This window comes from Agelaius phoeniceus, chromosome 1 (genome assembly GCF_051311805.1).
Source record: "Agelaius phoeniceus isolate bAgePho1 chromosome 1, bAgePho1.hap1, whole genome shotgun sequence".
Classification (NCBI taxonomy): Eukaryota; Metazoa; Chordata; class Aves; order Passeriformes; family Icteridae; genus Agelaius; species Agelaius phoeniceus.
The window spans coordinates 106,110,353-106,137,568 of NC_135265.1; the positions used below are offsets into that span (position 1 = coordinate 106,110,353).

The 27,216-nt window shown below is 43.5% G+C and overlaps 1 protein-coding gene across 1 annotated transcript in view; it reads left to right on the plus strand.

The window, feature by feature from the left end:
- The first annotated feature begins 11,351 nt into the window (after window positions 1-11,351).
- The window catches only part of COLEC12 (collectin subfamily member 12), a 98,196-nt gene continuing 82,331 nt past the window's right edge, over window positions 11,352-27,216 (plus strand). Inside the window, exons 1-2 of the mRNA XM_054641709.2 lie at window positions 11,352-11,589; window positions 23,015-23,065. Coding sequence (XP_054497684.2) covers window positions 11,583-11,589; window positions 23,015-23,065 — 58 coding nt within the window. The 5' untranslated portion in view covers window positions 11,352-11,582. The remainder of the gene's footprint in view (window positions 11,590-23,014; window positions 23,066-27,216) is intronic.

Consider the following 27,216-nt stretch of genomic DNA (forward strand, 5'->3'; position numbering starts at 1 on the left):
CACGCCCAAGGCTCTGCTAACCCAGTCTGTTTTCTGGCAGCAGCTCAGCCAGTCTCTCTGAGGCAAGGTAATGCTTGTTCCTGTAGCCAGCAAATGCAGCCAGTTCTCACCCTCATCCCGAGGCACCGAGCTGCTGCTGCTGAATCAGGGCTGCACAAAGACGAACGAGCCCAACGGGAAAGGGCAGGGAAATGGAGACAGCTCACACTCATAAAATGAGAAACACAGAGTTAGAAGAATTACAGAAACTATAAAAATCCTCTGTGCTTTGGAATGTCCTTCTACCAGCAAAGCCTGAGAAGTCCTTTCCCCACAGTAATTCCTCTTCTGTGTCATCCAAACCTCAAATTCCTCTCTGGAAATGAATGTGGATGGGACTATATTTCCCTGTGGTTGTTGCTGAATGACTCAAAACTTTTCCCTCCCTTTTCCTGTGAGACCGAGGGGCCACATCAACCAGCAGCAAAATATTGCACTCTGCATTTTAAGTCTGTGAAAAAAGTAGTATCTGGGCCAACAGAACAGGAAAATTGGTTACAAGTTCAGGTTTCTTTAATTGCAAACATAAATATTATCAATATGTAAAATGAAAGATGATAACATAAAGTTAGGCTGCTTGGTTGGGTCTACAGAGGCTTGCAGGCATGGACAGAAAGTGGCTCCAGATGTCCTGCCTTGAGGACAACATACACTACTGCTCCTATGAGCTGGGCCAAGGCAAACTGCCTCAAAGCATCCTAGCTTGCCACAAACACCTCACTCCTGGTCATATCTCCAGCAGGTTCTTCTTGAGACTTGTCTGGAAAGGTCAAAGGGGAGAAGACCACTGCCAGGAGCAGCTTGTACCCCCCACTGCTGAATGCAGCAGCACCAGCAACTGCAAGGCTGAGAAATGGCTTCTGTGCCTTGGTCTTCAGCAACAAGGTGTCTCAGACCTTTATGCCTAGAAGTGATGGTCAGGGAGAGAGAAACTAAAAAAAAAAAAAAAAAAAAAAAAGGAAAAAGAACTGAGTCAGAGGTTCCTTGGGAAACTTTGATCTGTGTCGATGGAACTAGATAGGGTTTGTGCAAGGGCTCCAAAAGGTTCAAAGGATAGTGGTTAATGATTCCTGCCACCTTGTCTGGTGACCAGTTACAAGCAAGATCTGTCCTGTCTTATACCTATATTCCTGATCTGAAGGAGGAGATGGGGTGCACTTTATTAAATCTGCAGATGAAACAAAATTGGGGAGTGCATTCACTGGGCTAGAAAGCAGCCCTGTATCCAGGCAGGCTGGAGGACTGGGCCAACAGAAATGTTTTGAATTGAAGAGCAAGTTCAATTTTCTGCTCCTGGGATGGACCAACTTACTGGAATGGGACAGGCAGGGGACTGGGAGCATGGGGAGCAGCTCCACAGGAAGGGCTGTGGGGCTGTGGAGGACAGCAAGCTGAACATGAACCAGAGGTGCACCCCAGCAGGTGACAGCAGCTCCTGCTGGGAGCCTGGGGAGGAGATGGAACTGGGCTCTACACTGTGCTCCACGCTGGGAGGATGAGAGACAAGCATGCATTGGAACAAGGGAGATTCAGACAAGATACAAGAAGAAACTTGTTCAGCCTGAGTGATCTGTCCCACCCAGGCAGGGGTGCAGTTGCCCAGAGAGGCTGTGCAGTCTCTGCCTTTGGAGCTTCCAAGATCCAAATGGGAAAAGCACTGAGCAACCTGGTCTGGTCTCACAGCTGACCCTACTTGGAACAGGAGGCTGGACCAGAGATCTCCTCATGATTCCTTCCAGTATAAATGACTCTGTGTTGCAATTTTGCTATTCCAGTGAATTTTGTTCTTTGATGCTTCTGCATATATTTGGATATTCCCTTCTTTGCAAGTACCTTGACTATGTTCATTTAATAAATTAAAAAATGGAATTTATTACACAGGCAAGTATCTCAAGGGGAAAAAAAAGGAACATTGTGAGCAGACTAGCTGCCTGTTACCAATTTTGAAGTCTATTTTCTGAAATCTAATACAAAGCAAAACCAGTAACACTCCAAAACTCAGAAAAATACATGGTAACAGAAGAAGCAAACTCTTCCATACTTAAACTTATGAACATCCCCCAGGAACAATGGTCAGGTGGTGCCTCTGGTGCCTTGCTTCATTTTCATTCTCCATGAAGATTTTTTTTGCATAATACATGTGGCACATGGACTGAACACAGTGCTGCTCCATGCTTCACAGTTCTCCCTGTCCTTGCAGTTATCCATTGCCCAAGAAACCCCAGAGATCTCCAGGTCCTAAGGGAAAAGTTTGAACAAACAGGTGTATGTATTTACTTGTTCTGCAGTTCATGCTGAGTTTGACAGATTTTGACTGTCAACAGGCACGCCTGGTCTCTTTCCATGAAGAAAACAGCATGACAAGTGACAGCATGAAAAACTCTGCACTTCAAAGGGTTATTTTATAAGTGTGTGACAGAACTCTTTCCTCTCCATCCCAAGTGTCCCTGCAGGAACACCAAAGCTGGTGAATAATGTGGAGCTTTGCTCCTGATCTCTGTGCTGCTCCCTTTCTGGGAGGCAGAGCTGGAGACCTCACTGAGCTCTGTCAGCCACAGCAGATGTGCCTCTGCCAGAGCAGGAGGGAGTTTTTTCCAATCTCAATACTCTGCTCTAGCACCTGCACTGAAATGGGCTCATAACAGCACTTCTTTCCTGAACTTTAACCTGAAATGTTTGGAATACCCTTTACACAATACTCTGGAAGCCAGCTGCATGCTGAGCAGTCATCTTTAAAGTAGAGAAAAGAGGTCTAGACTCTACCTGAGGGTGTATGAGTGGCTGATGCTGAGTCTGGAAGCCAAGGGCTGTAACTCATTGCTCAGCTGGGCTTGTAGGTAGTTTTATGTGGATCTGTAAGAGGCATGGATGCATGTGTTTCATTCCTCACAAATATCTCAAGTAGAGAAATTGACTTTTCTAATGTAGGAGAAAGCTTTGTAGAGCTTTCAAAAGACCTGACAGCCTGGATTGACACAAGAAAGATCAAAATCAGCTTGTTCCCCTGTGTCCTCTCCACAGATATCTCCAAACACATTTTGGGTTATGTCTTCCCTTTATAGGGTTGCATGGTAGATGAAAGATTAAAATCTCTGGCCACCATGGTCATTCTTTCTTCATTCCTGAACTGGTTTTGGCCTTTCTTTAAAGTTACCCAATACTTTCCATTATAAGGACCTTACAGCCTTGCCAAAATTCAGTCATCCTAGCTGTAATTTCTCCTGCTGGCTGGATGCCTCTGGCTGATTTTGTTTGGACTTCTTTTGATAATTTTTTTGGAAAATTTTCAGTCATTTCCAAGAAAGAACTTAAGGGAAAATGTATATATTGTTGTCTATGTCAAAACCCTGTAGATGTTTTCCTTTAAAAACTCTCATTTCCCAGGCTTTGCATCAAAATCCTGAAATCTGGAGGGTAGGTGATCTTTGTGCCTGGAATAACATTTTCTCTTTCCCAGTGGGAGTCTGCACAGCATAGAAGCAAGATGTCAACCCCAGGTTTGTACAGTGAGGAAAACTTTAAGTCTTTTAAGAGTTCTACCTCACTTATTGTAAAGGTCAGAGAAGAGGCAGGGAAAAAGAAATTTCTGATTTTCAAAGCAGAAACTAGAGAACAAGACTCTGACTCTTCCAGGCAGTGCCCATGTGATGGGAGCAGCTACACTGGGTCTGGGTGGGGTGGAGGTGACTTTCTTCAAGTGGCCAGCACAGTGCTGTGGTTTAGATTTGTGACCAAAAGAGTGCAGGTAACACATCCATGTTCTTGCTGTTGCTGAGCAGTGCTTTCACAGCACCAAGGCCTTCTCTGTTTCTAGTTTGAGTAGGCTGGGAGTAGGCAAAAGGCTGGGAGGGTACAGCTGACCCAAACTGCCCGGGGATGTTTCACACTAGATACAGCATGCTCATCAATAAAACTGCGACTTTTTGTGCTCAGCTGCTGCTTGAAGACTGACTGGACATAGGACTGCTGGTGGGAGGTGATGAGTGATTGCCTTTGCATCAGTTGGGACCTTCTTTTCCCCATTCACTTATTAAACTGCTTTCATCTTCACCCATGAGTTTCTCTCACTTTTGGCTTTCCAACTCTCTCCCCCGTCTCTCTGGGGGAAAGTGAGTGAGCAACTGGGTGGGGGCTGAGCTGCCACCAGCTGGCCTCAACCCATCCCAGCAACTCACCAACATCCAGCTCATCCCTGTCTGTCACTACCCATGTTTTTCTCAACAATCCTGACGGGAACCCTATGGCTTCATTTGCAGAAGGGCTGAGCACTGCCCCCTGACTTGGAAGTCAGTGGGATGTAGCCTTCAAGCTTGGAAACACTGGGCATGACTGTAGCTGGATTGCTGGTCCTCTGCAATCAGCAGTACCCCTCATGTCCCAGTGATCCACTCGTGGGGTTTCACTCAGAGCCTGCCAGTGTTGCTCTTTGCAGGTTTCACACGCATGGAAAGATGGGAGAGAAAGGTCAGAGGCAGCACTGTGTGTAGCTGAGCCTTGTGGGGCTGTCACTGGGACTTTCAGCCAGGCTTGGAGAGTGGAAAGTGGAAGGTGCCCTCAGGTGTATAGTGTAAACATCAACAACAACACTGGGTAGCTCAAGAAATCATTGCACTTCAAGGGATTCACTTCTTAGGAGAGAATAGCTTTAATCTTACTGTGTCTCAGCCCTAGAAAACAGAGGTATTAATACTACTTATTGCTTGCAAAGTTGAATTAAGATTTGTGAAATGCTACCCTGATGACAGACATAGAGGAAATCAATAATTTTACCTTCAGTGAGGAGCATGAACATTGCAGTGAATGGGACCTATAGGAACAATGAAGAAAAGATAAAATATTGAAGGGGTGCTCCCTAAATGACTTCAGCCCTCCTCTGTACCAGATAGATGGAATTATGAGAGAAAAAAATTAACACACCATTATAAACTAGTATTCATATTGATACCTTTTGTCAGTAGGAATGTATGTCTTGTCAATAATTCCAAACATAGGCAAGTGAGCTGAAGTCCCATGGGAAATCTTTCTCCTGGCATTTCCTATTGTGAGTGCTCAATTTCACCACCTCAATAATGTTTTTTGACCACAACTATTTGCGCATGCCTAACAAAATGAAAAAGCCACAGTATCTCTTTATAGCCTTCATTAATATTCCCAGTGAGTATCTCATGCTCTGCAATCTACCTGAAAGAAGACAGAAGCAGAACACCAGTTGCACCAGAAGCAACTGTTGATAATAGGTCTCAGAAGCAATCACTTCCTATCTTTTGGTACATTTGTTCCTTTTGAAGTCCATTTGCTGTAAAAAAAAGATCTATGTAAACCTGGTAAATTCTACTAAAAATACTAATCAGAGTGGCCATCTTTTATTTTCAGTATGTTCCAAAAAGCAAAACTTCAAAGGTTCAACACTCTCCATAAATATTAATTTACATAATTTACAGATGTGTTCTACATAGCGTGCAAAATACTTTACAATTGCAGTCATGATGTTCCCTGATTTTCAAAGGGTTTTTTTCTCTTTTTGGGCCAAAGTCAGAGCTGAAGGGTTGTAATTTAATATTCCCCTGGACCTCCTTACACCCACTTGTTGAAGCGTCAGGGAGTCCTAATGGGTGGAACTCACAGGCTGAGAAGCCAAAATACATTGCAATAATGTTAACTTAATATAGGGAGGATTCACTGTATTTTTATTTGCTTTTCTTACTTGGATCCTCTCCTATACAATATACAAGCCACACTCAGTCCCTGTTTGACTCTGAGATCTGCACTGCCAGGCAAGGGGTCAAGAAGACCCCATATGGTATTCCAGTACCTGAAGAGATCCTACAAGAAAGATGGAGAGGGACTTTTCACAGGAGCTCACAGTGACAGGACAAGGAGGAAGGGGGGTTCAAACTGAAAGACAATAGGTTTAGATTAGATAACAGGAAATAATTCCATACTGTGAGGGTGGTGAGGCACTGCAACAGATTTCCCAGAGAAGTGGTGGATGTCCCATCCCTGGAAGTGTTTAAGGCCATGCAGGATAGAGCTCTGAGCAACCTGGTCCAGTGGAAGATGTCCTTATGCACAGGAGGGAGGTGGAACTAGATGATCTTGGAAGTTCCTTCCAACTCAGGCCATTCTATGACTGTAGGATTGTGTCATGCATTTGGACTTACCATGTGAATCTCTATTGACATAACCAGCAAATCTGGGGAGTGGACACAGCTGAACTACGCTGCTGTGTTGGTGTCTGTGAGTAGCCTACACCAGCTTCCACTCCCTCTAGTGCCGGGTGCCCTTCCAGAGACAGCTCTGTGCACCACTTTGCCTCTGGGAGAAGGCAAAGAAGCCAGACTGGGGCATGCAGAACACACCCAGCTCATGCCCAGATGTGTGGCACGTAAATGACAGCAAACTGATGCTTCTCTGGGCTGACACAGCCCAATTCTGGGTTCCTGCTGGCTTGCTCCCACTAAAGATAGCCATAAACTGAATGTCATTGGCATTTGGACAGTCTCAAAACATGGAGAGACCTTTGCTGCTTTCCATCTACATAAATCAAACTCTGGCCAGTATCATTTTTATATACTCCAGCTGAAGAGAGAGCTGACCTGGTTAGACCTCAGGCAATAAGAATCTATTCCTGAGGCAATCAGAATTATTTTTCTGTGTGTTGAAAGAAACACATTCTATGAGCAAACAAAATGTCATAAGTAATGTATAAAAATCTGCTTCTGCAGGGATCCTAATAAAATTGGCACAAATTATTTGGTCTTGGTTTTAGTGTCTTCAGCATTTTAGCACTCTAGCAGTAATGGAATTACTTTTCATTATGGAAATTTTGGAGTGCAAATGTCAAATATTTCATTGGTTTGGATATTCAGCAGATACAATGGCTACAATTGCTTTAGACAACTTTGACAAAAAACTGTGCAAGGAAATTGGTCTGTAAATTGCCAGAATAAAATTTCTCAAACTTTCTGAACTGTAAACAATCTCTCTTCATTCAAAATACGAAAAAACACCACAATGATGTGTTTTACCAAGTATCAAAAATATTAAACAGTGGTCCCTCAATCTCACCCGCAGATGATCGTAATAGCTGTACTTTTACTTGCATTCCAGCATTTTGCTTTTATTTAAATTTAGTGCAATGTGACTGTCCAGCCTATTCTAGAGCTATCTTCCTTCTTTTCCTTCCAAGATAAAAAGTTCACAGCAATTGAAAGACAAGAGAACTGGCACATGAGCCTTTGCAGGATCAACATCCAAACCATGGCTAGAACAAGTTTGTATCTCTGAGTAATTCTGGCATACCAAAAAGACAACCAGGTGTTTTGCTACTTTCAGAATCCCCCTCAGTCTCACAGTTAATCAAAAAATAGGAAAGGAAAAACAAAAATCAACCTCACTTGCCAGGGACAAGTCTAGATAACTAAATACTTTCAAATTATGATGCTAATTACCCAGATTAAGAAAAGGCTCATCTGTAGATTTAACAAAAAATTTTAGCAAATAGCTTCACCATTTGTTCAGGATCATTTACAAACTCATTACCCAGATCCAAGGATAATGTCTTCACTCTGGGCAGAGCTCCAAAATGGTCATTAACAACAATATGAAATTGTTGTGCAGAAAAAGATTTATCATTAAAATATGTTATAATACTCAACTCTTACTTTTCAAATGAACATTTTGTATGGAACCCAAATGGTACTTACTTCAGACAAATGATCCTCCACATATGGTTCCCGTGTCACATGCAGTTCTCCTCAATGATGCATGCAATTTCTTTTTTGAGACTTTTTAAAATTCAATTGCTGCCCTTTGTATTGTATGGGAGTTCAGGCTATGAGAAAGCTGCCGATCAAAAGAGAATGCCACACATGACTCCATGTGCAAAGAGCAAGGCTTCCAGGATCTCCAAGACTTGCCAAAGAGCACAAATTTTGTAGGTTAGGCTCTGGGAATGAGCCAGGTGAGGGTAATGGTCCATTTTGAAGTGGAATCAAAGTGAACAAGAACTGAGCCCATTACCTTGGGTTTAAATCACTTTAGCACAGCCTGCACAATTTATTCTAAGGTGCACACGGGGAGATTAAACACTGACATCTTTCTCTTTTGGATTGCTGCTGAATTTCAACACATTTTGCAGAGCAAAAGTGAGTGAGACCCATTATAAACAAACTTCCTTTATATTCAAGAGGAGACTGTAATAAGAAAAAAAAATAAACAATGTGCATGTGGTTGGTAAGTGCTTAAAGTCACACCGTGCCACAGCAACTGCAAAGCACTCACATGGGCACCTTATTTCAGCATTTGATGAATAAATTGTAATAGTTCCATATAAACAAGCGATATTAAGGCAATATGTAAACATTTCTGAAGAAGGATGATTTGTTTAGATCCCTTAGCCCTTCTCTGAGTCTGAATCTGGCTGCAACATGGGATGGCTTTGTGACAGGCAGCCCGTTGTGGTAGTAAGCTGCTGTTATATTGTTATTGTTGGATGAAAAAACAGGCCTCATAATTTATGTCCTGAACTAGGGTAACAAAGAAGCCCCTAAAATGAAGCATTTCTGTGAAATTAGTTTCCCTAGAACATGGTCTAAAGTTTCCTAAAAATAAAAGAATATGAAAATACACTTGAAACTTTTTCTGAGAAGATCAGTGGTTTTCTGCGGAAAAGCAAAGTAACCGTGTTTGGCAAATTTCACCATAGATTTAAATGAAACTTGAAAAATATGAAAGAGTGTATAAAAAGCTAAAGTTTGTGAAGGCCTGTGACTGAGCAACACAGTATTATGTTTCCTAGCATAGTACAATACAAACCTGTATTATATAGTGTACTGCACCCTAAATATGTATGTATTCAGCTGAACATATACAATAACGTATATGCTCCATAATATCAATTATCCACTTATGTTTGTTAAGTGTGCTTGATCAATTACCCCATCTCCATGATCCATCAACAATCTGTCCTCCCCTTTGTTAATCCCAGGATTGCTGAGGGTGGTGATGGTGTCTAACACCTACACCCTCCTCTGGTGGACAGACATGGATTTGTGGGAAGGAAAGAAGAATGCTCATTTTAGAAATTAAAACATAAAATACTTGGGTTTAAAGGAAAGATTTGACGTGTGAAACAGTTCATGAGTTTCCTGCATTTCTTTACTAACATTAGATTTTTATAGCAGTGTTAGCAGAAGCTCATCAGCCATTTAAATTAACATATTTTTACCTATACTTTCTCACACATTCCTAACATACGTATAGGAAATCCAGTATGGAATACAATTTACATGATTAAAAGCCCATATGGAAGCTTATTCCAGAAATATGAAGTGTCCCACTGTGTTCACAAATTAATAAATATTTTCAAGCCACAAGAATGAAGGTAGACCCCAGGCCTACTAAATCAATCATAAGCTCTGTATGAATTCAAAATATGAATAATTTTTCTTTCAATTAATAAGGAACATATTTTCCTCAGATGCAGAAATTAACTCATCAGGCTCTGCAGCTTTGGTTGCTACTCTTCAGTTCATTAAGGTTACTGTATAAAAAATTAAATTAGAAAAGTGTTATCTTTACTGCTTTTGAGGAATTTTCTAAATTCCTGCACAGTCCTACTCCTTGCACGTCACCTGATGACACAGGTTTAAGGCCATATTCTTCTTTCTCTATCTTTTTTTAAAGCACTCCTTCTGCACTGTCTTTTCACACAGAGGTACCCTCCTATGGAGAAATGGGGCTTCATTTACTGCTTTCATACAATCAATGAAAAGTGATGGAAAGGTTTCTTTTTGCGAACATACTCATGGGCTTTGGATCAGAGTTTCGATGGCTTTCGGTTTTGAAAACAGAATTTTATTGATTCTTTAAAATAAAAATTGTAAATTAGCTTTGGAGCCTCACACCACCAAGTAAGCATGAGCGTGTCTCATAAACATTGCAGTCCTAATCCAACACAGCACTACAGGGACCCCGCAATTACCTGATGACTGTATTCAGATTGAAGTGTTTTACTCATGATATTCCAACTGCTAGAGTGTAAACTAAAGGCTGAGTCAAGTCTCTTTGATATCTGAGCCCTGCTTTAAAGCAGCAAATGGCTGCTGCAGCTGGTATTCCAATATTTTCATCAGTCCCAAACTAAAGGTACTGCCTCCAAGTCAGTGAAACATGCTCAAGATGATGTCAACTCAAGTAATCAGAACAACTGAAGGAATTCAGATTTCTGAATCTGTTCTTTCATTTTTGCTCTAGAATGACTACTTTTAGAGGATTTTATCCTCCATTCCTTGCTGATATGAGATCCTACTTGATAGGTTTCCAATGTTTTTTGACCTGGTGTTAAATTAATGCTGTGACCCTGAGCCATGACCTTGCTGGTACACTCCGGTCCTTAATGGAGGTATAGACCCTCTGGAAAGACCAAGCAGTATAATCATTTCTTTGGGCATCCCTACATTCAACAGGCTGTGGTACCTCTAATTGCAAAGGTAAAATCGTGTGCATCTTCTCACTGAATCAGGAGGGTCTCTGGTGCCTCCACTACTCCCTGCCTCCACTACTTCATTCCTCCCCAGACCGAACTGGGGCACACTGCACCTGCCCTGCCTCATCAGCACTGATGTTAACACTCAAAGCTGGACCATAAACATTTATCACCGCCTTCAATTGCCTAAAAACTGGTAGCTTTGCAGAAAAACAAACCATGCCTTTCATGAAAACAGGAGCCTGGAAACAATCCCTTATTCCTGGCAACATCCAGAACTAGAAAAATAAAAGATGACTGGCCGTTATATCCCTAATCCCACAAATATTTACACACACTCTCCAGTTCCTGTAGTGCACGCAGTCCCATTGAATCCAACAGGACAATTCGCGGCCCTTCATTCAGCACCAGGGTGACTTTGGCACATCCTGCAGCAGTCAGCTATGCACCCCCGCTCCAGGGTCCCTCCATCGGCGTGCCGCGAGTGAGGCGCGCTGCTGTGGGGAGCCCGGAGACATCACACTGGCGAGGAATCCCCCGGGTGCCTGCACGGCCGTGGGGAGTGCAGAGCCGGGACCGTTCTCCTGCCGGGAGCACCACATCCCTGCTGAGCTCCCGCGGTCCCTGACGGGCGCCCTGTAACTCCCGTCCGGGGCTGCTCCCCACGGGCACCCCGGGCTGCCCACGGCCCCGCACCCCGGGAGCCCCGCGGTCCCGCAGGACGCGGCGGACGGGGCGTGACACCCCCGGGGCGCGACACCCGCAGCCCCATCCTCCGGCGGGACCCCGAGCCCGCCCCCGCCGCCCGGCCCCGGCCGCGGCCCCTTCCCCGGGGCGGAGGGAGGGAGGCGGGGCCGGGCCGGGCTCCGCGGGGCTGGCGGCGAGGGCTGGGTGCCGGCGGCTGCTGAGCAGCGAGGCGAGCGGCCGGGGCTGCGCAGCGGGGCCCGCGGCGGTCATGGCCCGGCAGTAGGCAGGGAGCGCCCCGCCGCCCGCCGCTCCCGGCGGCAGCCCCGCCGCGCCCCGACCGTCCTATGCGAGCCGCCCCGGCGCCAAGATGAAAGGTAGGGACGGAGCGGGGAGCCCGCACACGTGCACCGGGCACCGGGCAGCGCGGATGGACCGGCGGCGTGCGGGAATGCCGTGCGGGAATGCCGTGCGGGAATGCCGTGCGGGAATGCCGTGCGGGAACGGGGCGGGAGCGCGGACGGTCTCAGCAAGGGGACACTGCGGGCACGGCGGTCTTGGGGACCGTGCCCGCGGGACACGGTGCGGGCAGGTGGCGGGCAGGGCACGGGCTGCCGGTGCCGGGAGAGGCAGAGCGGGGTCTGACCGCGACCCCGGGTGCGGGGTCTGCGCCGCCGCCGCGGCTCGGAGCGTGTCCGTCAGTGCCGGTCCGTGAGCGGGCTGTCCCTGCGCGAGTGTGTGAGCGAGCGGCATGCGTGCTCTCCCCCCGGCACAGTTTCTCTCGGCACCCAACTTTTGCCTTCCCCCTCGCCGGTGCCCCGAGAAGAAGAGTTGTGTTTCTCCCTGGTTGATTTGTTTATTTTTTGCCAGCGTTTTGCGATGTTCTTGGTGTTGCTTCTAAACATCTGGCAGTGATTAGGTGCCAGTAGAAGCTTAACTGGCTTGTGAAATGTATTTGGCGTATTTCTCCTCTGCATCCACCGCCTGGAAAATTTTTGGTCTTTACTTTGCATCTGTTCAAACTGAAACTTTGTTTCTTTTCCTTTTTCTCTCTTTTCCTCCCTTCCTCCTCTTTTTGTTTTAAATGACTGAAATGTCCCTGTCCTGCATAGCTGTGACTGAGAGGCATCACAATCTTTAAAATGAAATAAAGAAGCAGATTGCCAAATTGCTACTCTGTAACCTAGTAAAGATGTATGGGAGGTGCAAGAAAGCCTTCTGTTTATGAAAATTGATAGCCTTACTGCAAAAGGCAGAGGCTTTACACACTGGGGAATACTTACAATGAAAACATCAAAGGACATTATGGAAAGTTTAGGAGTTAGTTGGGACGTTGTGAGAGTTTAATTCAGTTTTTCTTCAGAGTCAAAAATAAGCTTAAGGAAAAGACATACATATATGAAAATTGCTTTTGGGCACCACTGTGCCTGTTCTTGGACTGCAGAGTTTTATTCCAGATGCCAGGAGGCCAGTAAACATCATGATAGTTACACTGAGTTTCCAGAGTCTAGGACACCAAATGATGTGATTATTTATTCACTTGCCAGAGTAGCTGCCTGAAGGGAGGAAAAACTTTTGGGGGGCATTTATTTTGCAAGCCCACACACACACTATTTAAGTGACTTCTGACACTGTGGCATGGTGCCTCTCCAGGGCCATGCAACATATGACAAATAATGTATTTACAATGTTCTTTTTTTATAGGCTGCTCATGCCAAAAATTTTGTCATCAGCTTGTCATTATCAGCATAAGTGTAAGGGCAGGAACAAACCAAAATAATGGGGATCTGATAGTAGATAGAACAAACCTGTTACCACTGAAAGCCTTACACTGCATTCTTTGGGGTTTTGGGGAGAGGTGGAATGCAAAGGAACAAGGATAGGAATAACATATAATGCAACTTGTGTCTCCTTCCATTCTGCTTCCACCACTCTTTGCAAAGCAGAGCAGTGGCGTTCAAAGGGAGGATGTAATTCCTGCTCCTGGGAGCACTCCCTGCTGTCCCACACTCCATCAAGAGGGAGTGCTAGTCCTTACCATTTGGCTTCCCTAAGAGTGATCACAGCCAACTTATTTCTTTCCCCCAGAGAGTTACAGAAATCAGTCACAAAACATACAAAGAAGAACATTTGAATGACTGTGCTAATAGCAAAAGAAAAGAGTCAAACAAATCATCACATCAAGTGCTTCTGCCAGTGTAAGAGAAGTCAGAGAGTCAAACCAAATTTTGACTCGGTGATTTCCTTTTCTGGGTATGGAGTTGGATTTTCATGTTTTCTCTATAAACTTGATGGTAGTGATAATTGTAGGACTGTAGAACTTTGTATAGTTTTGTATTTGTTTTTGTTCTCAATAAAAACAAAAAGATCTGTTGATTGCAGCTGTCTCTGTATCTACCCTCTCTAGAGAATGGAGGAATATCTAAATAATTACATCACTAAATATCTGTAAGGAATAAATTATATTTCCATTGCTAGTATTTGTAATGTGTTATGTTTTAAATCAGTAAAACAAATTGAAGTTTATGTTCAATATGCTGGCAGTTTTATTTCCAGAAAACAACACTGAGCTCACAAACTTTGTCATATTTTTTAGCAATAATTCATATGATTTATATAGGGATTTGTCTGCTCTAGGGTCAGATATATCTTTATCAAATGATACTTCTAAGTTATAGTTATTTATTGGGGTATGAAAGAGCACTCGTTGCCTGGGAAACAAATGAAAACAGCTTCCTCACAGTCAAACACCACCACATGTTCAAAACCATTGGCCCTAATTTAAGACAGGGACAAGCATTGTTACAACTGAGAGCTTCTTCCCATATAGCTGCAATATATTTTGTAATTGCTACTTTAAACTCTACCTGTAATCACAACTGTCATGGCAGTGCTGGTGATAAGTATTTTCCTCTGAAATATGGATACTGTTTGGATAACCACCTAATACTAATGCCCAAAAGCAGGCAATGACAAAGCCAAAGTGGTCATTTTGGGACTGTTGCTCCAGGATGACAGAGTAGCTCTTAATTAATGATGCTTAAAGTAGCTTAGCTGCTTCTTTTCATTCCTTCTCCCTCTCTGCCATCACAAGCACCTTGCTGTGTACCGCTTGTATAATGGTGCTGGAGGACAAATCATCTGGGATCCTGTGGACCAAATATTCTGTCTCGTGCTGTTGCTCTCATTCTACACAAAAGGACGCATGGGGGAGAAGAGGATGCATGGGGGAGAAGCAGGTGTGGCCCTGGTTGTGTTGCACTGGAGCAATGAAGCCCTTGGTGCCTGGGGACCAGCCTGGCCTGAACGCCTGCCCGGCTCATCCTCGGCCCCTCTGCCTCCGAGGCGCTCAGTGCGCTCCGTGCACAGGAGAGGAGAGCACACCCAGCTCCCATCTCATGGGGCATGCCACTTCAGCTGGCCCCAAGTTTGCCTTATACAGTGAACACTTCAGCAGACAATTAATTACCATATCAGCCTGTATTGCTAAAATTGTCCCTTCTGTGGGACTTAGAGCCGGGATGTAATTTGCAAATAATGTTTACAGTAGCAAAAGCTGATTGTGTATGCAAGTTCACTTCTTTCCTGACTACCTTGAAAAATTTTAAATAATCTATTTATGTGATGGTTACCTTATTGACAGGTTTTGTCTTTCTCTCAGTTTTGATGCCACTGCTAATTTTAAAGAATAAAGGAATAAAAGTTATAATTTTGTGACACTGCAGAAAACTCTCTCTCTCTCTCTCTCTCTCTCCCTCTCTCCTTTGTGTGCACAAAATCAAATGAACAGTCATCTGCAAATAGGTCTTTCCTGGATAGAAACTTCAAACCAAGAATTTTTTAAAAAATCTGGTCCAGAGCATTTTGCAGAAGCCAGAAAGCATCTGAAAACCAAGGATTAGAAGTGGAGTGATCCAGTAACCTTTCCTTAGTCCATTTATAACAGAGCTTATATGAATATAGTGACATAAACATGAAACATATGCAGGAGGTCTGAGTGGTGTGTGTTGGACATGTCACAGGACCCTACAGCAGAAGTTCAAAGGCACGAGCAGTTATAATAAATGTGTGATAAAACACAGAACAAATCCTGAGCAATGCTACTATACAGTCAGTGTGTGTCCTGAATTGATTGGTAGCACAGAGGATTTTAAACATATGGATGAGAAAGATGCAAGTGTGTGTCAAATCATGTTCTTACTAATACAGAGGAAAACAGAGCTATGAAATTATAAGAGAAATTTGTTCTTGTACAGATAGAAATATTACTAAACAACTGCAAAGGATATTGAGCAGAATTAGCACATAAGCGATTTATGACAGGAGCATTTTCAGTAAGAACTTGTAATGACTGTTATCGCTTCAATTCTACTTTTCCCAGCCACACAGGACTAAGAATAGCAACTAAGAATAGCACAGACAAACCTCCCTATGAAGAAGGGACTTGTTTAAAATATCATTTTTCTTCTTCTTTGGATAATGTAGATTCATTTTAGTCTGATTTTGCTACAGCTGAGGGCTGAACAGAGCACTTTTTTTTTCACAACCACTAAACAGTTTACTTAGATCCACACTGAAAGACTGTTGTGCCCAGAGGTACAGACACTTCTGCCTGCCAGGATAAGGGGGGAAAGGTAATCTTGCAGAGAGATAGAGCTGATCAGGCCTTGCAGAGATAAAACAGAGTAAAATAAAGAGAGCTGGGACAAATGTCAAGGATGAAAGCAGCTCAGTACTGCAAAAGATGCATACCCAGTTATCTTCAGCTTCACAAAACCTTCCTTATCCTGAGGTTCTGTATGTCAGAACAGAGAATCTCTCCTTCCAGCCCTCCCCCTTGGAAAGCAAAATAAAGACACTTTTTACAAGGCATGGAAAGTGAACCTGATCCTCCTCATAATGTGAGTGTGGTCTGTGCGAGCGAGGGAGCAACCTAAGATGAATTGTCTTTGGAGTTTCACCGCTTCCTCCTAAAACTGCAATCCCTTTTGGTGCATAAATTTGAGGTGCAGACTGGGACATCACTGGGGAACACAGTGAATGAGTTATGGGAGGTAATAGAGACGTGTTGTTAGGAATGTGTATGCCATTTTAATACAGCTGTTAATTGCCTCCTCTGACATACAGACAGGGAGGCACGATTTTTCAGTGCACTAATGAGAACATATCTGTTTGCTCTTAAATCATTATTCTGAAATACGATATGATTTAAACTTTTAACTTCTAAGGTTGATCCTCCACACCATGCAGCTGCTCCTGACCCCGGTAAGGTAATGACATTCTGTGCCACTTATGGGCTAACAAGTCTTGTTCAAAACTCCCTATTTACTGTCTTCATCTTGTGGCTAAAAAGCAGAACCAGAGTGATTGTTTTTATACCTCTAAATTTCACAATCTTCTGTCTTTTTGTGTGTGTTCCTAATGTAAGTGCTCACTTTTTTTGGGCACAGCAGTAGGGGAATAGATGAAGGCCAAGACATTAAAGTGCACCCATTTGTCACGATTACTGGTTTTGTTTGTTTTATGCATGTGTTAAGTGATGGGAGACACTATCCAAGTCATAGGATAGTACCAAGGGAGGATCTCTGATCTAGGACATTGATTCTTTCAGTCACTAAGATAAGCAGAAAAATTCCCAGATCAGCAGTCTCAGTTGGACAGAGCTGAGGAAAAGCCTCAGTTTTACTGCCAGAATCCAAGCTCAAACAACATCCCAAAGGATGTTTTGGGATGCAGGGAGGTGGTCTCTCTTCCAGGACAGCCTCAGCTGAACTTCTGCCATGGCTGCCCTAAAGACCAGGTACTCTGCAAGTGCAGAATCCATGCCATCCCTGTCCAAGAGAGTCTGCTGCCTGACAAGCCAGACAAAGGAAGGGTTGGATAATATGGCAAAACTCAGCCAACAGCAGTGACTGTTAGTGTGACGTGTCAGCTTGGGATCCTCTCAGTCAGGAAGTGCTTCAAGTGTGGGGTAGGATTTTGTGAGGGAGAGCTTATCAAAATAGAGGCTGAGAGAGAGACTTGACTATGAAAAGGGCCTATAAGGGAAAAGTAGTGGAGAAAGGCAGAACAAGAGGACAAGTGAAATAAAGCATCTGTGAAGAGAGCTGGGAATGAGCAGCCCATTAGCACAAGCAGGAGACTGTCCAAAATAAAAGCTATGAAAACCAGTGGAAACCAATTAGACTGATGAAGTCATCAACATCTGAAGGCCACAGCTGCTTGCTGTGCTTCTGCTGGCTCCATTTCACCTCTAGGTCAGCAGTTTGAATGTAGACCCAGTTAATAGTGAGCAGAAATGCATATAAATCTGGTGGCAGCTCAAAAAGCTTTTGAAATGTGATATGAGAAAGATATTGGTCTCGCTGTTCTTGTCTGCCTGAACAGTTGTTAATATTACAGAAACCTCACAAGTGGACGAGTTTTGCCTTTCAGTGAAAGTGCTGAGAGGGAGAGAGCAGGCAGAAGCAGCTTTTTGACACTGCAAGCAGTCTCTCATGAAGGAGAGGCACTTGTTACACAGTTCTGAGTAGAGTTCTTCATCCATGCTGATGGGTTAAAGAGTGGAATACTGTGATTTTCAACTAATGGGCACAGCTTCTTTCCAAAAGGTACAAGTGAAAATCTCTCCTTGATAATATTAGAATGAGCTTTACAGAGTTGCACTGAGATGTAGCTCTATAGTTCCCATTAAGTCAGCAGGAAAGGCAGGGCTCTAACCATTAAAGCCCTTTGAAAGAGAGATTTATTTTAGAGGAAACTCATGCACTGGATGTCATTTTTACTACAAATTAATCTTACAGTCTGACTTCCCAGCCTGGTACTTAGGGGTAAGTTCTAATGTACTGTAATTTGAGTTTTCAGGGGGTTATAAAGGAACTTCTAAAATCTGGGGTGAAACTTGGCATGACAATTTTCAGCCCAGATGCCTCATTCTCTCCTGGAATAGATTTTCCCAGATTTTGAAATGCAATGTAGAATATTGGTTTGTTTTCTTTATTTAAGACTTCAGACGAGGCCTTTAAAGAAGGATTTTGTATCCATGTTTGCAGCACACAAGTGCTCTTGAAATTATTGGATACCACATGTCTGCAGCCACCATATGACCCAGCATCTCTAATGGTTCTGAGGTCTTGTTTGCCTCGTTAGTTAATTAGGTTTAAATGGCTGAGCAAGGTGTACTGTTAAAAGGAGACAGCTGGACATGTACATTAGCAGGTTTCTTTAACACCTTCCATATGCCAACAATGACACCCATGAAAGGAAGGGGCTAAAATGGAAACAACTTCCCTAAAATCACCTTGCACCAAAGGCTCCTCAGATCTGGTGCTGTGGTTTTATGCCCTGTATTGTCTCAGGGGCAGATTTAGCATCCATTTTGGCTCCAGGCCAGCTCTTTCTTGACCTCAGAGTGACTCATAAGTGATCCATGATTAATTTATTTAAAGTTTAAGAACAAGAAATTAAACAGTTCTACTCCACAGATTTGCTTTGCCACTAGCAAATTAATCAAATGAGAGTCTAATTTGTTTTAGATTAAATGAATTCCCTCTGTTCGCTGTGCTAATCCCCAGCTGAACTGCCTTTTCATAACTCCCACTCCCTTGAAGCGTTGTACTGTAACTTATTTAACTCTACAACTGAAATTACTAGAGGTGTTGCAGTAATAGCTTATAACTGGAGGGCAAGTGGAATTTGGCATTGGTACTCAATTGGGCATGGATATTGCCAAAATCTCTCAAAGGGTTTTTTTTTTTTACTTTTTTGGACCAGAACTCTTACTTTGCACTGACTTCCTAGAATATTTGATGTATTGCTGTTCAGCCTCAGTGAGACAGTGATTTGTAGCAGTCTGCTGTAATCTCCCCATGACAATCTGTTCTAGCATCTAAGGAGTCTCTTGTAAACCCAATAAAACAGGAGATCTCTGATGGCCCTTCCCTTGCATGGTTAAATACAATTGGTTGTTCACATATGTTTCTGTTCTGCCCAAAGTTCACCTTTTTTATGGACCTTCCTGCTGCCAGAGTTCTGTACAAGTCAGTGGAATAAGAGACCAGCTTTTCATGTTTCTTCATCTTTCTTATTCTGGATTTTTGGTTCACAGCTGAGAGCTCAGTTGGGTGTCTTATAACTGAGTTAGGGCTGGTCTTCCCCCTACTAAAGAGTTAATTCTTGTGACCAGGACATAACAACAAATTCTACTTGATTGTCTGCTTCAAGGAGGAGTCTGCCCTTCATATTTTTCGCCTATGAATATAAGCCTTGCCTGCATATTAATGCATGTGTATGTAACAGAAATACTGTGTTCATTCCAGTCCTCTTTGTAACTGAGGACTGGATTTAAACTAAAGTAAAATATTTCTAACTTAAGGCTTCCACAATGTCCAGCAAACTCCTCCTACACCAGTTGCAGCCTCACTTAAGTGTGGGCACCGCTGATGTGAAAATGCAGAATTTCCATTTCTAAGATCAGTCACTGGTGCTCAAAGCTCATGAATTTCTGCCACAACAATTTCTGATATTACCTTTAAAACCTTAAGTCATCAAAATATACTGGAGGCGTTCATAGTATTTGACTTCTTACTTGGTGTATATTTTCTTAACCTCTGTAATTCATAACAGATCACATTTTCATAGTTTTCACTAGAAAAGCTGTTACCTTTTAAATGAAAACTTAGGTTCTCCTGTATTTTGCTGATTTGAAGATATCAGGAAACTTTGAGATTTTTGTAGAACTTGTGACAAAATTTTAATATTTTCAGCACTGAAACAGGGAGCTGAGGATCAAGTTTCTGCTGCCTCCAGTGAGGACAATACTGCCCAACAGACATGGGAGGAGCAGGCTGGGTGTAGGGCTTTGCCTTGGGACTTGAATTTATAGGCTTTTTTGTCAACTGCATTTTTAATATTTCAAACATAGACTTCTTCTGAGGTAGGACTTTCAACCCATCTTAGTCTCTTTTTCCAAAGTGCTGAAATTTCTGAATGTTTAGTCTAAGCTTGCTTTATCAATTTCCTCCATCTTTTTTTTTCCTTAAATTTGTTACATTACAGTTAATATTTTAAAGATAATACTATATTTGCACATGATTTCAGCAAAGTTGCAGTTGTGACTGAAAGAACATTGAGCTTTGTCTGTTAAATAATTTTTAAAGATTTCTCCTAAAATTACATTGATTGCCCCTTGCAAGATCAGCTCACAGAGATGATGTTTGAGATTTTACTGATCCGGAAAACAAGTCACCACTTGACATAACTGCCCTTGCCCATCTCCACTTCTTTGTTTCAAATATCACAAGTGCTCTTCAAAATTAGGAGATGAATGATTAATTATAATGTATCCAAAGCCTAAGGAAAAAGCCCATCCCTAGAAAGAATAACATGCAGCATTGCAAATACTGAAAAGCATATATATATAGATATTTAAAAGTATATGTGTGTATAGAAATGTATCATATGTACATATGTAAACATGTTGCATATACCAAAATGGCCAAAGAAACAAAAATGTTGCAAAAGCCAATGTTGTTGGTCTAAGCATGAAAAACAAGAAAACTAGGGAAGGGGCTGTCAGCCTGGGAGGAAGGACTTGGAGATGTGGTGTGGGATGAAGCTGCAGGATTTAAAGGTGGCCTGGCTGTATAGATCAGCTGCGGGTCAGATAAGCCAGGTTACACTCCTGAAAAACAAAGGAGGCAATTGTGTTGCAGCCTGATAGCAGGAGAGAGCAGGAAGCTAAGGTCTCTGGAGCTGTTATCTTATTTTGTGCAGCATTTTATCTTTTGTGCAAGAGGGGAAGATCTTTCCTGTGTAGCTCACTGGGATGAGAAGTTGGTTGCTGACTGTTTATGGTTTATTAGTACTTGTCGTGTTTAGCTGGGGGGCCTTGTCTTCAGATAACATTTGGGACAATTGTGAGGGTTTGTTTGGCTTGGTTTTTTTAAAGGTTTCTTTCTGTCTTCCAAACCAGGATGTGTTTGTTTTGCCTAAGGAGCATCCACTGACTCTTCCACTTCTTAAATGCATATCTGAGTTGGGGGTCTAGCTAAAGATATGGACAGGAGCACTGCTGGCAATAAGCAAAATGTCTTACCTGGTGAAGAATATGTTTTTAGCTGTTTAATCAATTGTTCTGTCTGAGTAAAGGGTGATGTTCTGCAAAATGATGCATTTCATGAACTCTGCTGCTGCTTCAGGCAAAGTGTCCTTCTGAGACTAATGTCTGTGGCACCTCACAGGTCAGAAGGAATAACAAGTCAGATTTCCTGCTGGAGACATGCACACAAATTGTTTAGGCTTTGTTGAGCCTGGATGCAGACTGTATCTTTGCCTTTGAATTCATCCCCCCAAGGCTCTGTGCTGTCCCAAGTTAGCTGTGGCACCAGTTAGCCCAATTTCATGATGCAAAGCAGCCCAATCATGTGCAGCAAGTCTGTGGGCAAAAAAGATCTAACTAAACACAGACTTCTCACACCATCACACGTGTTTATCTGCTTTGAGCTTGCTTTTCCTCCACCAGTCATTAAATGTTCCCTCTGGGAAATACAGAGGTGAGAGAAGAACAGCCTGGGCTGTGCTGCCCTCCCAGCAGTTGATGCAGAGGCTGGGGCTGGTGACAAGGCAGAGCTTTTGCCTTTCCTGGCTCAGCAGAATGAGAGGTTGTTTTGGTGGAAGGAGGCCGAACACATGAACACAAACATATTCTTTTTTTAATAAAGAGTCATGGGTGTATTTCTTTTTTGCTGATGCCAGCCTTTTCCTTTGCTGACGGAAGGAAATGGAGAGAAATTCCGCTTCTGACAAAATAACCTTGTGATTATTAGCATATTACTGCTTGCTTACTGTAAAGATGAGAACAAAAGGCATGATGGAATCATCAAATGATAGAATATCCTGAGTTGAAAGGGACACTCAAGGATCATCAAATCCAACTCCTGTCCCTGCACAGGCCAGCCCCAAGAATCACACTGTGTGTGTGAACCCATTGTCCTAACACTTCTAGAACTCAGGCAGGCTGGTGCTGTGACCCCTTCCCTGAGGAGCCTGATATTCTCCTAACAGCCAACCTAAACCTCCCCACAGCTTCCCTTCCCTCGGGTCCTATCATCAGTGTTTGCCCCTCCACTTCCCCTCATGAGGAAGTTGTAGATTGTTGTGAGGTGTGCCCACGGTCTCCTCTTCTCCAGGCTGAACCAACTAATTGACCTCAGCCATTCCCCTCTAGACCTTTCACAATCTTCACCATCTCCGTTTTTATTTTTCTTCTCTGAGTTTCTCTGCTCTGTTTCCCATGTTTTATGGGATGTGACATTTTCAGGCCAAGCTAGTGTGCATGGGAGGTGATGGATGGATGGATGGATGGATGGATGGATGGATGGATGGATGGATGGATGGATGGATGGATGGATGGACAACCATCCCCTCAGACTCCTGTGGCCCAGGCAAGCTTGATCAGGTGGCACACTGGTGACAATTGTGGCTGTCATTGTGATGAGGAACATATATCTGCTCTGCTCTGCACTTAGCTGGCCAAGCAGCCCTCAGGATGGCTGCCAGGTGACAAATCTGCACAGTTTGTAATCCAGAGTTCTGCTGGGGATTCTCATTGGAGGAAAGATTCTGAACTGCCTTCTGCACTTGGAGACAGAGGTGGGATAGGAGCAGCAGAGGAGAAGAGCAGTAGCATGCCTAACGAACCAAGTAAACTTACATTATTTGAACATGCACCTGTAAAAACTTCTTCTCGTCTTTTTCCAGTGGTAGTAGTAATAATCTGCTGCTGTGTCTTTCTTTCTCCAGACGACTTTGCAGAGGAGGAGGAGGTGCAGTCCTTCGGCTACAAGAGGTTTGGTAAGTGACAGCAGTCTTTCAGCTTGCTTTTGCATAGTGGTTAGGGTAAATCAAACACTTGCAATGAAAAACTTTCTTGCTGGCAGCATTGAAACATACAGGTACAGTCCCATCATCCACATCCAATATCCTCCCAGAGGAAGGTGTGATGTTTAGACTTGGTTTATTTTCTTGGCAAACATAAGGCTTCCGAAATAGTTCTTTCATTAGGAAACTGAAGCCCACACCTGAAGAGAAATGAATGTGCTGGCTGTGAAAAAAAGGGGCCATGCCTCTTACATGTCCTCTGCCCAGCTGGGCACTGCTTCAGCCCCCAGACTGATGTGCAGCAGAGTTTGTAGGTTTTCCCCAGAGTGGTTTCATGGCATCTCCTGTAGACATGGCTCAGTTGTACCAGTAGCTGAGCCACAACACAGGCTGTGCACTCCTCTCAGAGGAAAAGTATATGGTATGAATGCATTCTGATGTCAAAAATTATTAAAATGAGGTTGCTTACTTTCTTTCCTTTTTCCTCTTTCCTCTTTTTTTTTAATGTTTGTTCACCCAAAATGGCCTTCTCCTGTGAGGAGGGTAGTACCACGCATCTGTGCACAGGGGTTAGCAGCCTTCATGGCCCCTGTTTTCAAGGCTCTTGTGATCTCTCTCTGTTGGGAAAACAGTCTCTGCAGTCAACAGTTTCACCCAGGGCAGGAGAATGCCTGTCCCTGTGGCAAGGGGAGGGTTACATGGTGGCCTCTGAGCTCCCACAGTGCCAGCTCGGCACAGCCAAAGGGGCTCATCATCAAAGCTGCTGGTGCCTTTTCACCTATAAGCCATCAGAATAGTTCACCTCATTTTTTCTGTCATGGGAAAGTAGCTGCAGCAAGAGTCACTTTCAATGACCCCAGTTGGCAAATGGATAAAAAAGGCAGGCTGAAAATAAAAATGAAAAGTAAAAAATTCCTTCCATCCCAAAAGGAGCAGGACGAGGCAGCGTAAGGAGATGTGGAGTTTGGGAGGTGGGGATCACATTCGCATGACCTTTTCTACCCCCTGAACTACTCCATTGCTCCCTGCTGCTGAGCTTTATTTTGGATAGACCAGCCAACCACAGAGCCAGCATCTGTGGCTTGGAAAGTCCTCCATAAGGCTGCACACAGGGTTTTTTCCTTTTTTGTTTGTTGTTTTCCTTTTGTTTGTTTCCATTTGTTGTTGTTGTTCTGGATTAAGCCCTGGAATAGCAAAAAGGCAAAGAGAAATAGGAAGAAATGCTAACTGTTGATTTCTGTCACCTTCAAATAAGTAAAAATTACTGATATTCATTAACAGCTATAAAAATAGGTTCCTTTGGTGTTATCCTCTACCTGGCTATCCCTGGTCAGCACTCTTGCAGTGAACAAGATTTTAGGGAGGAGTGGGCACTCCATTATCCTTACTGTCCCAATAGTAAGTGCACTGTTGTGATGGGATGGGATTTTTGCCTACTAACTTGCTGTCATTTCTTTCCTTCTCCTGGGTATTGTGATGCTACCAAGGTGAGTTATTTCTCCTCTTAGAAATACAGACCATTTCCAGAAATGCTTGTGCTGTTGTGCTTGGTGGGGCAGCATGGAGGGAGGAGAGGACTTACAACCTGGAAGTGGTAGGAGGAGATTTCACCACAAGAGGAGGAGTCAGGGTAGTACCACCCTTAGGAACCAACCCTAAGTGCCTTATGCCTCAGGAAAACAACATTGCTGTGGTCAGGAAGGTATCCCAAATATCTGCAGTACAGAAGAGCCTTGACTAAAGGGGGAATGGGATGATGAAGCCATAGCATTGACACTGGTGAGAGCTGTGTAATTCAGTAGGGTCCCAATCCAAGGAGCAACCTTTGTCCATACTATTTTCGAGCCCAAACTTCCTCCCATACCCTTCTCATCTTTCCCAGCATCATGGGGCAGCTCAGGGAGGAGCTAGGCTGGCCTGGTTTCCACACACCCCTGCACCAGCATACATGGTGTTTGACTGTAGGTGCTCATGCTTTTATGTCCCTTAAGGGGTTTATTTCCCCTCTTGAGGAAACCTGACTCAGTGAGTTCCCACCTCTACAGTCTCTGCTGCATTTCCAGGCAGCCTCTGAGCAGCCTCTGGAGAGAGTGGGAGCCTCATACCTTCAGCAGCGCTGGCTGCTTCCTCATCTGGCACTGGTGTCCTCCAGACAGAAAGGTGACCTGCACGACTTTTAAAGACTCCAGACTCAGTGGACAGCTGGGTCAGCATTTCAAGTGAAGCACCAGAGGTTGCTCTTGGGGCCAAAATGCAACTGAGCTCCTGCCTGACCAGTAGGAAATGTTACTCCTGCTGTCTTGGTGTTCCCTCTTGGCCCTGTGTCCTTCCTGGTAAAAGAAGACAATAAGGGGGAATCTCAAGGCAAGAACCATTACACAAACCTTGATAAAAGGTAATTTTGAAAGAAGTGCTGTCTGTCTGCTGGCTGGCACTGTAGAAATGCCAGCACTGTTCCTGTACAGCCTGTTGGTGTGGGCATGGATGAAAACAGCAGTGGGGATTTTGTTTGAGGAGTCATAGTGCAGGAGCAGTTGTGTTAATATATTGTGATTGGAGAAGTCCCTGTATGCTGCATGGACATGAGGCATGGTAGGTGGACCTTGAGTCAAGTACCTTTGACTCCATCATTTGGAATTGGGAGGTCTTGTTTGGAGCAAAATGTGCCCTGAGGGGCAGAAGGCTGAAGTATAACTGGTTTAAAAAACGTGGCTAGCAGTCAGTCACTGCTGGCAGCTGGGAACATGTGTTGGTCAGCATTTGGCAGGCAAAGCCTTGACCAAGCTGCTTTCCTAGACTTCAGCTGAGGAGTTTATTATTAGCTGCCTTGTTCCCAGAGCCCGTAGTTTGGTTCAAGGAAGGAAGACATCAGCAGAAGGAGGGAAGGAGGGAGGCATTCTCCAGCAATTCTCATTTTGGGGAAGAAGTTTTTGAAAAGAGGACTGAATACGCACTGTCTTGCACCACTTCCCCTTTTTCTGAATCATTCTGTCCTTCCTTCTCAAATAAGTTAATTTCTGAGAATTTGTCAAGCTACTGTATTTCTTAGTCAATAGAACATTAACTGGTCATAGTAAGCCAAACATACTAAGCATAACACACTAGCATATTAAAGAATAATGAATACAGATGCAGACAACTCCTAGGAAAATACACATCAGATTTTTTTCTCCTTTGAGGTTGGGACAGATTTGCTGCAGGGGGTCAGTAAGGAAAACAGTCTTTCCAGCTCACTGATGCTGTTTACTTCTTTTCAATGAATGCTACAGATGTGCAGGGATGCTGCCAGAAGTTGCTCAGCTGCAATGCCTCCAGATTGCTGCACTGGAAAAGTGAGGAAGCGTGTTTCTTATTCCAGTTACTTCATCTTCAATCCCATTTCTCAGGCTGTTTTAAAGTTATCTGCTCCAGATGGCAAGCTAAGCCTCTCCACTGGTTTTCCTCTACCAGATTGCCACCAATATTAACTCTTTCATCAATCAGTGTCACTGGTTTGTACCACCTCATGCACAACTCACTTTCGGAAACAATGAATGAGGAAAGGGCAAAACTTCCTTTCCAATATGATACACTTTGGGGATGCTAAATCTCAAGCATTAGAACTAAGACTAGTTTCTAAATGGTAGGCAGAAGGATGAGATCTCTTTCTGGGAGGGTTTGACTCTTTCCTCTGAGATTTGGGCTCTGGCCATCTCCACAGGCAAGGGAATTAAAGGGAAGAAATGGACTCCAAGGTAGAAGATCTGATCTTCCTAATTCATGGCACTCTGAGGTAATATATGTAGAATTCATTATGCTTTTTTTTTTATTTTATGTTAATGTTTAAGAACTTAATATCTCTGCTTTAATAGAGTCTTTGAAGTAGAAATTTCCTGTTAAATTACTGGTTGCATAGTGCGGAGCAATGGTACAATGGAATTGCTGAAAGCAGAGAAGATTGTCTTTGACCTGTTGCAAAGCACACTTGCAGTGTTTAGAAAACAGGCTTCAAATAAATGAGCTGAAAGCCCTGCTGATGAAGAGAAGCTTCCCATGGAATCAGAAGATAGGACCAGTACTCTATAGATAAGTGGAAGACTAAACAGCTTGTGCAAGACAATTACCCTTTGCCCTTGACAAACACA